The sequence below is a fragment of the Sus scrofa genome, chromosome 1, assembly GCF_000003025.6.
Source record: "Sus scrofa isolate TJ Tabasco breed Duroc chromosome 1, Sscrofa11.1, whole genome shotgun sequence".
Classification (NCBI taxonomy): Eukaryota; Metazoa; Chordata; class Mammalia; order Artiodactyla; family Suidae; genus Sus; species Sus scrofa.
The window spans coordinates 238,470,961-238,484,233 of NC_010443.5; the positions used below are offsets into that span (position 1 = coordinate 238,470,961).

The 13,273-nt window shown below is 38.8% G+C and overlaps 1 protein-coding gene across 8 annotated transcripts in view; it reads left to right on the plus strand.

The window, feature by feature from the left end:
- FRMPD1 (FERM and PDZ domain containing 1) overlaps positions 1 to 13,273 on the plus strand; it is a 140,404-nt gene that overhangs the window by 99,650 nt on the left and 27,481 nt on the right. For all 8 annotated transcript variants that reach the window (XM_021066183.1, XM_021066180.1, XM_005660252.3 and 5 more), the window contains one exon: positions 2,217 to 2,262. In XM_021066183.1, the coding sequence (XP_020921842.1) occupies positions 2,217 to 2,262 (46 nt within the window). The remainder of the gene's footprint in view (positions 1 to 2,216; positions 2,263 to 13,273) is intronic.

Consider the following 13,273-nt stretch of genomic DNA (forward strand, 5'->3'; position numbering starts at 1 on the left):
AGACTCGGCTCAGATCTGGCGTTGCTGTGGCTGTGGTGTAGGCTGACGGCTGTAGCTCCAATTCGACCCTTAGCCAGGGAACCTCCATATGCTGCAGGTACAGCCCTCAAAAAAAAAAAAAAAAAAAAGAAAGAAAGAAAGCAAAAATAAAAAATAAAACATGGTTATGGAAATCATGAAGTTTGCTTTCCCAGTTATTGGGCAGTTTTCTCAAAGATGATCCATTCCAACATATGGGTTTTGACTTTTCACTACTACTTGTATCTCTGCCAGGCTAGATCAAACTCTAATTAACAAAATATTTATGGTTTAAAGCAGTAGACCAGAATTTGGGTGTTTAGGTAACATTGAACCCGGATCTATTCACAGAAGCACCTTTTCTAGGCAAGGAATCCTGTGGGACAAAGGGACTCCACTCCCCAGGCACTTACAGGCCGGTACTGCAGATGCGACTCATGTGTAGCCCACTAAGATTGAAGGAGGTTGGTCCATCAAGAGGAGCAGGGGGGAGAGGCCGTAAACAGAGAGATTCCTCTAACCTGTGGGGTTGTGGGTTGATAAACCAGAGAAGAGTCCAGGAGAATTTCAGCTGTACCTCTAATGCCAGGTAGAACTTGGCCCTCAAAGCCAGGGGTGACATCATGGACATGAAGAACAGACTTGTGGTTGCCGAGGGGGAGGGGGAGAGGGAGGGAGAGGGATGGATTGGGAAGTTGGGGTTAATAGATGCAGACTATTGCCTTTGGCATGGACAAGCAATGAGATCCTGTTGTATGGCACTGGGAACTCTATCTAGTCCCTTATGATGGAGCTTGATAATGCGAGAAAAAAAGAGTGCATACGTGTATGTGTAACTGGGTCACCTTGCTGTACAGTAGAAAATTGACAGAACACTGTAAACCAGCTAGAATGGAAAAAATAAAAATCATTATAATGGACAAAAAAAAAAAAAAAAAAAAAGACGGAGGTGAAGGGCAATCCAGGCAGTGTGATAAGGACTGGGTGGAGAATAGGGGGCATGGGCAGTTCAGTTTGTCTGAGGCCCTGGATGCCTAGAGAAAAGTTCTGGACACTGAGGCCCAGATGATAGAGGGTCTTGGTGCTGACGTAGCAAGTTCAGAGGTTATTCTCCTCCTGGAGGGGTGAGCAGGGATGTGACCTGGTATCTGCCTCGCATCTGCACTGTTGAACTCCTGGGAATCCCCGGACTCCTTCCTGCTGCTTTTTTTTTTTTTTTTTTTTTTTTTAAGCTTAGTTCCCAGTGTCATTGCCATCTATAAAAGGAAAAAAATAAGCAAACCAAAAACCCAACAAAATGTCTCTAATTGCGCCAATTATCTGTGAGGCCAAACTGTTCTTTTGAAGGCACTTGGATGTTAATTTGTTGTGAATTCTCTTGGAAAAGGCCCGTTTTATATAAAAAAGATGAGGCAATCCCCAGATACTTAGAAACCTTGGGTTGAGTTTATCTATTTGAGGAAGTGACATCCTGGCAGCAGGTGGCCTAAATGTTCATATTGCAAGAAGTCAAATGAAATTATTTTGCAAACAGCTTCTCTATGTAGCAGTGACAAAGAAAAAGGAAACTATGAATCGATTTTTCAGCCTTCCAATACAAAGTGGAAATGTGGCACTTATAGGGTTGATTTGATCATTTGGGGAATCTAAGAGGTAATAACAAAACAAAAATGTCTAGTATTTGATTACATGGTTGGGCTCATTTCACTGACTTTGTGTACCCAAACATCACAAACTGGTTGGCTTTTGTCTGATAAATGTTATCCACATTCATTTATTCTATTTGGTGAATGTTTAGCCTGAGTTTTCTGAAATAGCAGCCTAAGTTATCTGTGTTATGGCTGTTTTCTCTTTTGAAAAACTTCTTTTGGACATAAAACTAACTAGCGTTCATAGCAACTGGCTGAGATTTCCATCATATAGGTTAAATGAAGGCTAAGTGACTTAATTAGTGGCTGTAGGTTTGGACCAAATGATAAAGGCATGTATCTGAAGATTTTTTTCAAGGTAGCTGAGACATTCTGGAATAGCTTAAGTTCTTTCACAGATGAGTGCTTTCTCGACGTCCTTCTCAATTTTGCTGGACCAAAGAGGCTGCTTTGTAATTCTGCCCATCTTTTTGACACTAACAAACACACACACACACGCACACGTATATCACCCAAAATGATGAGGTTTTTTTGTCTTTATTTTTTCAGGGAAGCTGAAGATTCTCTTTCAATCACAGTTGTTCGCTGCACATCAGTAAGTCTCTTTCTATTTCCTATATGTAAGTTTCACCCTTCTTGGCCCCAAGACCATGTACCCAGCAGAAAATCCCTTGTGGAATAAATGGGGAAGGCAAAGGGCATGAGGGACAGTTGCCAGGTGGTCAGTACTACCTGAAGGCCACCTATGTGCTGGTGTTACAGAGGAAACAGGTATGGGTCCAGGCTTCAGGAACTTATGGTCCCGCTAAGGAGACAGATGTGTGATTATGCAGACTGAGATGACAAGGGTACAAAACTAGGAGTTTCAAGACAGATCTGAGTGGTATCACTGTGGAGAAGTCATTTAGTTTCAGTTTTGACTTTTATAAAATAAGATGATGGCAATAACTGCTTTGTCTATCTAATGGGTTATTACGAGGACCCAGTGAGATGTGTGAACGTTGTCTTATCAGCTGTGAGGATCACCACAGGCAAAATGTGGCACAGATGATACACTGGGAGGCAGCAGCCATCCTAGACCACTGCAGGCCTACGAGTTCTTTATATATGACACAGAGGAATATATATAATCAAAGTGTAAGAGAAAACTACCATGGAGGAAAATTTGACAGAAAATTCTCATTTTGAGAGTCTTTAGTACATCTTAGCCTTGGCCACAAATAGTTAAAAATATAAATAGGGACATGGAGAATTTGTATTTAATAATTTACTCTCATTGACCACATACCAGGTTACCAGAAACAAACAAACAAAAATCTCAATAAATTCCCCAAATAAGCAAAAAGTTTAAGTCTCTTTTCTAGACTATGATAAAATACAAATTGATAACTATCAAAAACTTAATTAAAACCACCCATCCATTTGAAATAAAAATGTAATCTCCTAAGTAAAGACAGAGTCAAATGGAAAAGCAAAAATTACCATTATGGACTAGCTAGAAAATAATTAAAATTTAGAACTCTACTTCTTATAACTTATTGTATACAGTTGAAACTATATTCAGAATGAAATTTATAGCCTGAAAAGTGATTTTGTTATTTAATAAGAAAATAGGTCAAGTAAATATCCAGTGCAAGAAGTAGGAAGAAAAGACTAGTAAAACAAACACAAAGCAAAATAAAGAAAATTATAAACATTTAAATCTAAATGATGCTTTGTAAAACAGAAAAAATTGCAAAGTTGATAAATAAATCCAAGAGCTAATTCTTTACAGGAAAAAAATTTTTAAATAGGAGAACTATAGGAAAAGAAATGTGTGGGCCCTGTGTGAAGGGAACTAGAATAATACCGAAGGTGGTGAAAAATGTCTTTAATGTAGGAGTTCCCGTCATGGTACAGCGGAAATGAATCCAACTAGGAACCATGAGGTTGCAGGTTCGATCCCTGGCCTTGCTCAGTGGGTTAAGGATCTGGTGTTGCCGTGAGCTGTGGTGTGTAGGTTGCAGACAAGGCTCAGATCCTGCGTTGCTGGGGGTATGGCATAGGCTGGCAGCTACAGCTCCCATTAGATCCCTAGCCTGGGAACCTCCATGTGCCGCCAGTGTGGCCCTAAAACAACAAAAAGACAAAAAAAAATTTTTTTTTTCTTTAATGTAGATGGAGATACATACTGTGTTCCTTAATCGGGAGACCATTATTAATATATCAGGGTTTCTCGTATTAATGTACATGCTTAATGTAAATTCAAACTTCCTATGGGGCTTTTATTTGGATCTTGACAAAGTATGTGAAGGTGAGTTTTATTCAGAAAATCTTTCTTTTTAAGAAGGTATGTATGTATGATTAGGTCACTTTGCTGTATAGTAGAAATTGACAGAACCACTGTAAATCAACTATAATAGAAAAAATCATTAATAAATAAAATAAAAAAGTCTTTTTTAGGAGTTCCCACTGTGGCTCAGTGGTAGAGAACCTGACCAGTATCCATAAGGACGTGGGTTCGATCCCTGGCCTCAGTCAGTGGGTTAAGGATTTGGCACTGTCATGAGCTATGGTGTAGGTTGCAGATGCAACTTGGATCCAGGGTTTCTGTGGCTGTGTTGTAGGCAACAGCTGCAGCTCCAATTTGACCCCTTGCCTGGGAATTTCCATATGCCTCAAGTGCAGCCCTAAAAAGCCAACAAAAAGAAAAAAGAAAAAGAACAGATTTTTTTAAAAAGACCGATGAGGATGACCTTGATGTACTAGATTTTAAAACTAATAAAACCACAATAATTAAAATACGTGATATTGATGAAATGTTAGACATATCAGTGTAATCAAATAAAAAGTCCAAGAATAGATACTGGCATGAAGAATTCTGTATGTGATAAATATGGCATCTCAAATCAGTAGGAGAATAGATGATTATTTAAGAAATCATACTATGACCTTTCTCTTTCTTCCTCTTCCTTCCTTCCTTCCTTCCTTCCTTTCTTTTTCTTTCGCTTTTTAGGGCTACACCTGTGGCACATAGAAGTGCCCACTGAGCAAGGCCAGGTTTTGAACCCACATCCTCATGGATACCGGTGGTGTTCATTTCCACTGAGCCACGATGGGAACTTCCATGTTATGATATTTCTTTAAGCATTTGGAAAAAATAAAGCCTCATCTGACACCATTTAATGTTAAAGGATTAAATATAAAACAACAAACCATAAGAAATATCCGTAATATATACGGGTGAGTGTATGTTTGGTCATAAGTTGCAGAAGGGATTTCTAAACATATAGGGAGTGGAAGGAATAGCTATTTGATTATGTGAAAAAATTAAATTTCTGTGGCCCCAAAACTTCACAACACTAAAAAGCAAAGAAATTGCTGTCTCCTTTCCTTATCTGACAAGCATTATCTTTTTCTTTATTTCTTAGAAATAGAATAGGAGGAGTTCCTTGGTAGCTCAGCAGATTAAGGATCTGGCATTGGCACTGCAGTGGCTCAGGTCACCATTATGTCATGGGTTCAGTCACTGGCCCTGGAACTTCCACATGGCACAGGTGCAGCCGAAAAAAAAAAAAAAAAAAAAAAAAGAATAGGAAAAAAAAACCCCACCTAAATAGGGTTAGGATGTTTGCTCTAAATATGACAGACCAAGTGTTTTATGCACAGATAAATGGAGATTTTTCAATTCTGAATAGAATTTGCCTATGAAACAATTTGCAACCAGTATATAAAACACATTATACTGACAGCTAATTGCTATAAATAATCATGCAGGAGTTGAGAGAGTCTTTCATTTAGCTGATTATCATCTCAATGGAGAACATAATCTGAATTAGGTAGTTCTTTGCCTACTCTATTTCCAAGAAATGAAAGCAAAAGGTAGAACTTGTTAAGTAAGGAGAAATGAAAAAAAACACAAAGTACAGAGAGAGGAAAATTAACATGTTCCAGTACCACTCCTGAGATTCTTATAAGATTCCCAAGAAGAGTGGAGTATGAATTCTGTGCTCTGGAGGTCCTGCAGGAACACTGGTATCAGCCCAATTGACGGCCTCCTGAGAAATGCCCTGAATATTGTCTAGCCCCCTCGGGCCTCTCAGCAGAAGTTATATGATCATATGACAAATGATCATGTACATTTTGCTTTAACAAGAATGCTCATTTTGTCAGAGTGGATTCTTAAGAATCTTCAAGTGACCTGCAGTTGAGTAGGAATTGCAAAATCCAAAGTGGGAATATTAATTACTGTTTCTCCAGGCCATAGGATTTTATGATTAAATATGTTTTATTTTAATTGTATGGATCTGTATTTCTATTAATTATTTATAATAATATCAATACTAATATTTAATGTCATTTAATTTGTGCCAAAAGCGAATGCTCTAAAGTAGATACATTGGTTATCCCCCTTTTGCAGATGAGGGCTCTGTTGCCTTACACACCCAGTCTCATATGCAAAACATCAGTAGAACTGGGTTTTTTTCCTAGATAGTTAAACTCCAGAGCCCACACTCATTAGTTTTATTCTGTTTCTCCCTCCTTAAACCCTGATGTCTTCATATGATGACATTGACCAGTCCAAGCTGGGTGGTATAGAAATGTTTTCCAACTTGTCTCTTTCGTTGCCCTTTTAAGCATTCATTCTTAGTTCAGTAAAAACATGCACAGTTTTCTTTATCAGCTCTGGCCTGTTGCTTTCTGATGAATTAATTTAGAACCCAGGGAGAGTTTAGATATCCTAGAAAAATGGGTAGCTCATATCCTTTAAATTGTCTCTTTTTAATATTAGGTGGTGCAAGTGAGTGATTTATAATGTTTTAGATGCCAAGGGACATGTAACAAAGCTGACATTCAGTATAAAATTGTAGGAGCCATGGTGGGGCCTGTGGAGAGGGTGTCTCCATGGCAGAGAGCATACTCTTTCTCAAAGCAGCTAGTTTCATGGTTGGATGGTTCCAAACACAGCAGAGGCCCTTCTTCCCTGTGACTGTCACTGACTGGTCCTAGTTCCGACCAATCTGCCTTGTATGAAATAGCTCTTCCAAGATTTGGAAGTGTAACTGGCTTTCTCTTCTCCAGGCTAAACACTATTCTTTCAATTTTCATCATATGATGTATGTCTCTGAATTCTCACGTCTCTGATAACTTTCTAGACAGAGTCCAGCTTCTTGGTGACCTTTCCAAATGGTGGCACTGAGAAAGGAATACAAACTATAAAAATGTCAGCAGTCTGGATGGGTGTCTAACTGGTCATAAGTTTCAGGAAGAATTTCCAAGCATATAGGGAGTGGGAGGAAGGACAGTGCAACAACCAGTGTGATCAACCAGTGTGAGCACCACAGGGAATGGAGGGGACACTTCCATGACACACTAAAAACATTGGTGAAGCCCAGGATTGGGTTAACATTTCGCAGCCCAGTCATGCTTTTGGCTTGGGTAGAACTTGTGGTTGGTCAAAATCTGAGCTGGGTTTTTTAATTAATAGTTTTTAAGCCAACTCCCCATCCCTCATCCCATGCTTGTACAGTTGATAGTTTTGATTCTCAATGCCACACTTCACATTAATTTCTGTCAAATTGCTTTGCTTTGGCTCAGTGTTCTGGCATGCTGAGATTTTACAGCCAAGGAATTGGGGGACTGAAGGGATTTTTGTATGTATGGTCCTCGGCTGTAGTCATTCTCCCTTTCTGTCAGGGTACCATCTCTTCTCCAGTCTCCCTCACTTCCTCCAGTACTCAGCCGGTTGATTTTCTTTATCCTGGTTCCAGTTTGGGGCCTAACTGTTGCAGGATTCTTTTCTTTAGAGTGAGAGACAATATCAGTTGCCTCCACAGATTCCTTTTCTCTCTGCGTCTTCTCTGTTCTGCCACTGATTGCTCACTCCTTTGAGTCCTTAGGGTGGCCATAATTATACCTGTTGCTTTGACCCCTTGTTTTACTCTTCCTCCAGCTCCTGACAGCCTGCTCCCCTGTACCCGCTTATGTTTGTTTTTAGTGATTTCTTGGCTTCTGATGCATAGTTTCCCTAGTCCTCAAGTTTCCTATCTATCTCTTTTAGATTCTCAGTTCCTTTACCTTTATCCCAAATTTCTGCTGCCTGAGATCTGATGACACCTTGTTGCTCCATGTCATTTAGGAGTTTGGAACCTCATCCAAGGCATTGCTCAACATCATTGATGAGGATTGAGCCAAAGAGAGCCTGAGCTGCTTAGTTGGAAATCAAGACGATTTTGAGTATAAGTCAACTAGTTTTGAATCCGCCTAATAATTCTGTATCCAGCCTTATCCACAGGGGGGAGTTAGAGGAGACCTGATCATATACTTTGTATGAATGAAGGAATACCGCTATATGCACAGGACCCTGACCTATCAAGCTGGAACTGATTTTCAAAAGAAAAATGAACTTGGTTGGCTCTGACTTGTTCTTGTAACTGCATATTTGTTATTAGTTATCCGTGTCTGAAAGCTTTCTAACTATATCCTGTCTTGGTATTTGTGAAGAATTACTGACAAGCTTACCAATATGTGCTTTCCTGAATCTTCCATATTCATTCTCTGGAAACTTATACTAATTCATCTTTAATCTCCTAATATTTCTTCCATTCTCTGTTCTGTGGGTGATGCCAAGACTTCCATATATACTAAGTCCATCCAATACCCATGATTTACTTATATAAGAGCCTTGAACTCATTCAAAGTGATATTCTTGTCATTAATTAAAAAAAATTTTTTTTGTCTTTTTAGGGCCATACCTGCAGCATAGGGAATTTCTCAGGCAAGGGGTTGAATTGGAGCTGTAGCTGCTGGCCTACACCACAGCTCATGGCAACACCAAATCCTTAACCCACTGAGCTAGACCAGGGATTAAACTCATGTCCTTATGGACACTAGTCGGGTTTGTTATTGCTGAGCCACAACAGAACTCCTCATCACTAATTTTATGTTGTTGCTTTTTCTTTGCCTTATTCCTTCTATCTCTTCTGGTTGGAAAACCATCCTGCTTGAAGAAGAAAGCAAATTGAGGTTATGTAATTTCTCCAGTGGAGGGATTACCGCACAGGTTACCTCCTCTCTGGGAACATTGCTATTTCCCCTTTCCTTCTATTAAAATTTTTTAAAGCACTAACAAAACGTAAAGTCAGCAGAAGAAAGGAAATCATAAAGATCAGAGAGGAAATCAATAGCGATTAAAAAAACAATAGAAAAAAATCTAAAACCAAAAGCTGGTTCTTTGAAAAGGTGAACAAAATCGACACACCTCTGGCCAGACTCACCAAGAAGAGTAGAGAAAAAACACAAATAAAATAAGAAATGAAAAAAGAGAAATCACAATGGATAATGCAGGAATACAAAAAAACCATAAGAGAATACTATGAACAATTTGTATGTTGTATGCTAACAAATTTGACAACTTAGGAGAAATGGATAACTCTCTAGAGACTTACAACCTGCCAAAACTGAATCAAGAAGAAATAGATCAACTGAATAGACTGATGACTAGAAATTAAATTGAATATGTTATAAAAACATTCCCTACAAATAAAAGTCCAGGACCAGATGGCTTCACAGGAGAATTCTACCAAACATACAACGAGGAACTTGTACCCATCCTCCTTAAACTTTTCCAAAAGGTTGAAGGAGAAGGAACACTCCTAAAGATATTCTATGATGCCACCATCACCCTAATACCAAAACCAAAGATACTACCAAAAAAGAAAACTATAGGCCAAAATCTTTGAAGAATATAGATGCAAAAATTCTCAACAAAATTTTAGCTAACTGAATCCAACAACATATAAAGAAGATCATACACCACAACTAAGTGGGATTCATCCCAGGTTCACAAGGATGGTTCAACATATACAAATCAATCAACCTCATACACCACATTAACAGAAGTCAAAAACTACTTCATCATCTCAATAGATGCAGAAAAAGCATTTGACAAAATCCAACATCCATTCATGATAAAAACTCTTACCAAAGTGGGTATAGAGGGAATATAACATAGGAAAAGCCATTTATGACAAACCCACAGCATATATAATACTCAATGGAGAAAAGCTGAAACCCTTTCCACTAAAATCTGGAACAAGACAAGGATGCCCACTCTCACCACTTTTATTCAACATAGTATTGGAAGTCCTAGCCACAGCATCAGACAAACAAAAGAAATAAAAAGCATCCAAATTGAAAGAGAAGAGGTAAAACTGTCACTGTATGCAGATGACATGATACTACATATAGAAAACCCTAAGGACTCAACCCCGAAACTACTTGAACTGATCAACAAATTCAGCATAGCAGCAGGATATAAGATTAACATTCAGAAATCAGTCGCATTTCTGTATACTAACAATGAAATATTAGAAAAGGAATACGAAAATATAATACTTTTATTTATTTATTTATTTTTTATTTTCCCACTGTACAGCAAGGGGGTCAGGTTATCCTTACATGTATACATTACAATTACATTTTTCCCCCAGCCTTTCTTCTGTTGCAACATGAGTATCTAGACAAAGTTCTCAATGCTATTCAGCAGGATCTCCTTGTAAATCTATTCTAAGTTGTGTCTGATAAGCCCAAGCTCCTGATCCCTCCCACTCCCTCCCCCTCCCATCAGGCAGCCACAAGTCTCTTCTCCAAGTCCATGATTTTCTTTTCTGAGGAGATGTTCATTTGTGCTGGATATTAGATTCCAGTTATAAGTGATATCATATGGTATTTGTCTTTGTCTTTCTGACTCATTTCACTCAGTATGAGATTCTCTAGTTCCATCCATGTTGCTGTAAATGGCATTATGTCATTCTTTTTTTTATGGCTGAATAGTATTCCATTGTGTATATATACCATATCTTCCGAATCCAATCATCTGTCAATGGACATTTGGGTTGTTTCCATGTCTTGGCTATTGTGAATAGTGCTGCAATGAACATGCGGGTGCATGTGTCTCTTTTAAGTAGAGTTTTGTCTGAATAGATGCCCAAGAGTGGGATTGCGGGGTCATATGGAAGTTCTATGTATAGATTTCTAAGGTATCTCCAAACTGTTCTCCATAGTGGCTGTACCAGTTTACATTCCCACCAGCAGTGCAGGAGGGTTCCCTTTTCTCCACAGCCCCTCCAGCACTTGTTGAAAATATAATACTTTTAAAATTGCACCCCCAAAAAATCAAATACCTGGTAATAAACCTGACCTAGGATATGAAAGACTTATATGCTGAGAACTATAAAACATTAATCAAGGAAATTAAAGAGGATGCAAAGAAATGGAAAGATATTCCATGCTCTTGGGTTGGAAAAATTAATATTGTAAAATGGCCTAATACCCAAAGCAATCTACAGAGTCCATGCAATCCCTCCCAAATTACCCATGACATTTTTCACAGAACTAGAACAAACAATCCAAAAATTTACATGGAATCACAAAAGATCGAGAATTGCCAAAGCAATCCTGAGGAACAAAAAACCAAGCAGGAGGCATGATTCTCCCAGACTTCAGGCAATATTACAAAGCCACAGTCATCAGACAGTGTGTTACTGGTACCAAAACAGACAGACAGACCAATGGAACAGAATAGAGAACCCAGAAATAAACCCAGACACCTATGGTCAATTAATCTTCAACAAAGGAGGCAAAAATATAAAATGGGGGGAAAAAAACAGTCTTTTCAGCAAGTGGTGCTGGGAAAACTGGACAGCTACATGTAAACCAATGAAACTGGGACAGACCCTCACACCATGCACAAAAATAAACTCAAAATGGCTTAAGGACTTAAATATAAGACAAGACACCATCCAACTCCTAGAAGAGAACATAAGCAAAACATTCTCTGACATCAACCTTACAAATGTTTTCTCCCCTTGGTCAGTCTCCCAAGGCAACAGAAATAAAAGCAAAAATGAACCAATGGGACCTAATCAAACTGACAAGCTTTTGCACAGCAAAGTAAACCATAAAAAAAACAAAAAGACAACTTACAGAATGGGAGAGAATAGTTTCAAATGATGCAACTGACAAGGGTTTAATCTCTAAAATATATAAACAACTTATACAACACAACAGCAAAAAAGCCAACAACCCAATGGAAAAATGGGCAAAAGATCTGAATAGACATTTCTCCAAAGAAGACATACAGATGGCTAAGAATCACATGAAAAAATGCTCAACATCACTGATTATTAGAGAAATGCAAGTCAAAACTACTATGAGGTACCACCTCACACCAGTCAGAATGGCCATCATTAATAAGTCCACAAATAACAAATGCTGGAGAGGGTGTGGAGAAAAGGGAACCCTCCTACACTGTTGCTGGGAATGTAAATTGGTACAACCACTACGGAAAACAGTATGGAGGTACCTTAGAAAACTATATATATATATAGAACTACCATATGACCCAGCAACCCCACTCTTGGGCATATATCCAGACAAAACTCCCCTTGAAAAAGACACATGCACCCGCATGTTCATTGCAGCACTATTCACAATAGCCAAGACCTGGAAACAACCTAAATGTCCATCGACAGATGAATGGATTAAGAAGATGTGGTATATATATACAATGGAATACTACTCAGCCATAAAAAGAACAAAATAATGCCATTTACAGCAACATGGATGGAACTAGAGACTCATACTAAGTGAAGTAAGTCAGAAAGAGAAAGACAAATACCATATGATATCACTTATATCTGGAATCTAATATATGGCACAAAAGAACCTTTCCACAGAAAAGAAACTCATGGACTTGGAGAACAGACTTGTGGTTGCCAAGGGGGAGGGAGTGGGATGGATTGGGAAGTTGGGGTTAATAGATGCAAACTAGTGTATTTGGAATGGATAAGCAATGAGATCCTGCTGTGTAGCACTGGGAACTATATTTAGTCACTTACGATGGAGCATGATAATGTGAGAAAATAGAATGTGTACATGTATGTGTGACTGGGTCACCTTGCTGTGTAGTAGAAAATTGACAGAACACTGTAAACTGGCTATAATGAAAAAAAAATCACTCAAAAAAGTTTTAAAGCAAATTATGTATTTGAGATACTGAATCACAGTCATGACCAAGGTTCAAGTTACCCGCAAGATCACATTTGTCTTTCTTGTGTTCAAGTTTCAAGGTCACTTACTTACTTCATGTACTTTGTGACCTTGGCCTGTTGCTATCTGAATCAATGGCATTAGTTTAGCAGTTTCCCTCTTGCTGTTGTGTATCTCTTCCTTCAGCTACACAGAATGTGGCTCCAAACTCCATCTTGGGGCTCTTACACATGTAAACCTTCTAGAGGTGGACCTCAAGGACTATCCAGACCAAGGAAACAACATGCCAGGCTGGGAGACAGCATATCAGGATTTCCTCCAGCAAGATCACATCCTGTTAGTCTAGATCTTGCAAGTTGCTATTCATTAAGTATCACAATTTAGTCTGATATGGTGTAGGCCAAAAGCTTCACCACAGGCTCATATCAACCTGTGATGACTCTTTTTACCTCTGGGAAAAAAGGGTACCACCCAAAAGATGAGAAGAGCAAAGAAGTGCCAAGGGTAAATCACAGGGCTCAGAGCTTCAGAAAGCCCTGACAATGTTCTGGTCCAACTCCTGTATAGTGCAGAAG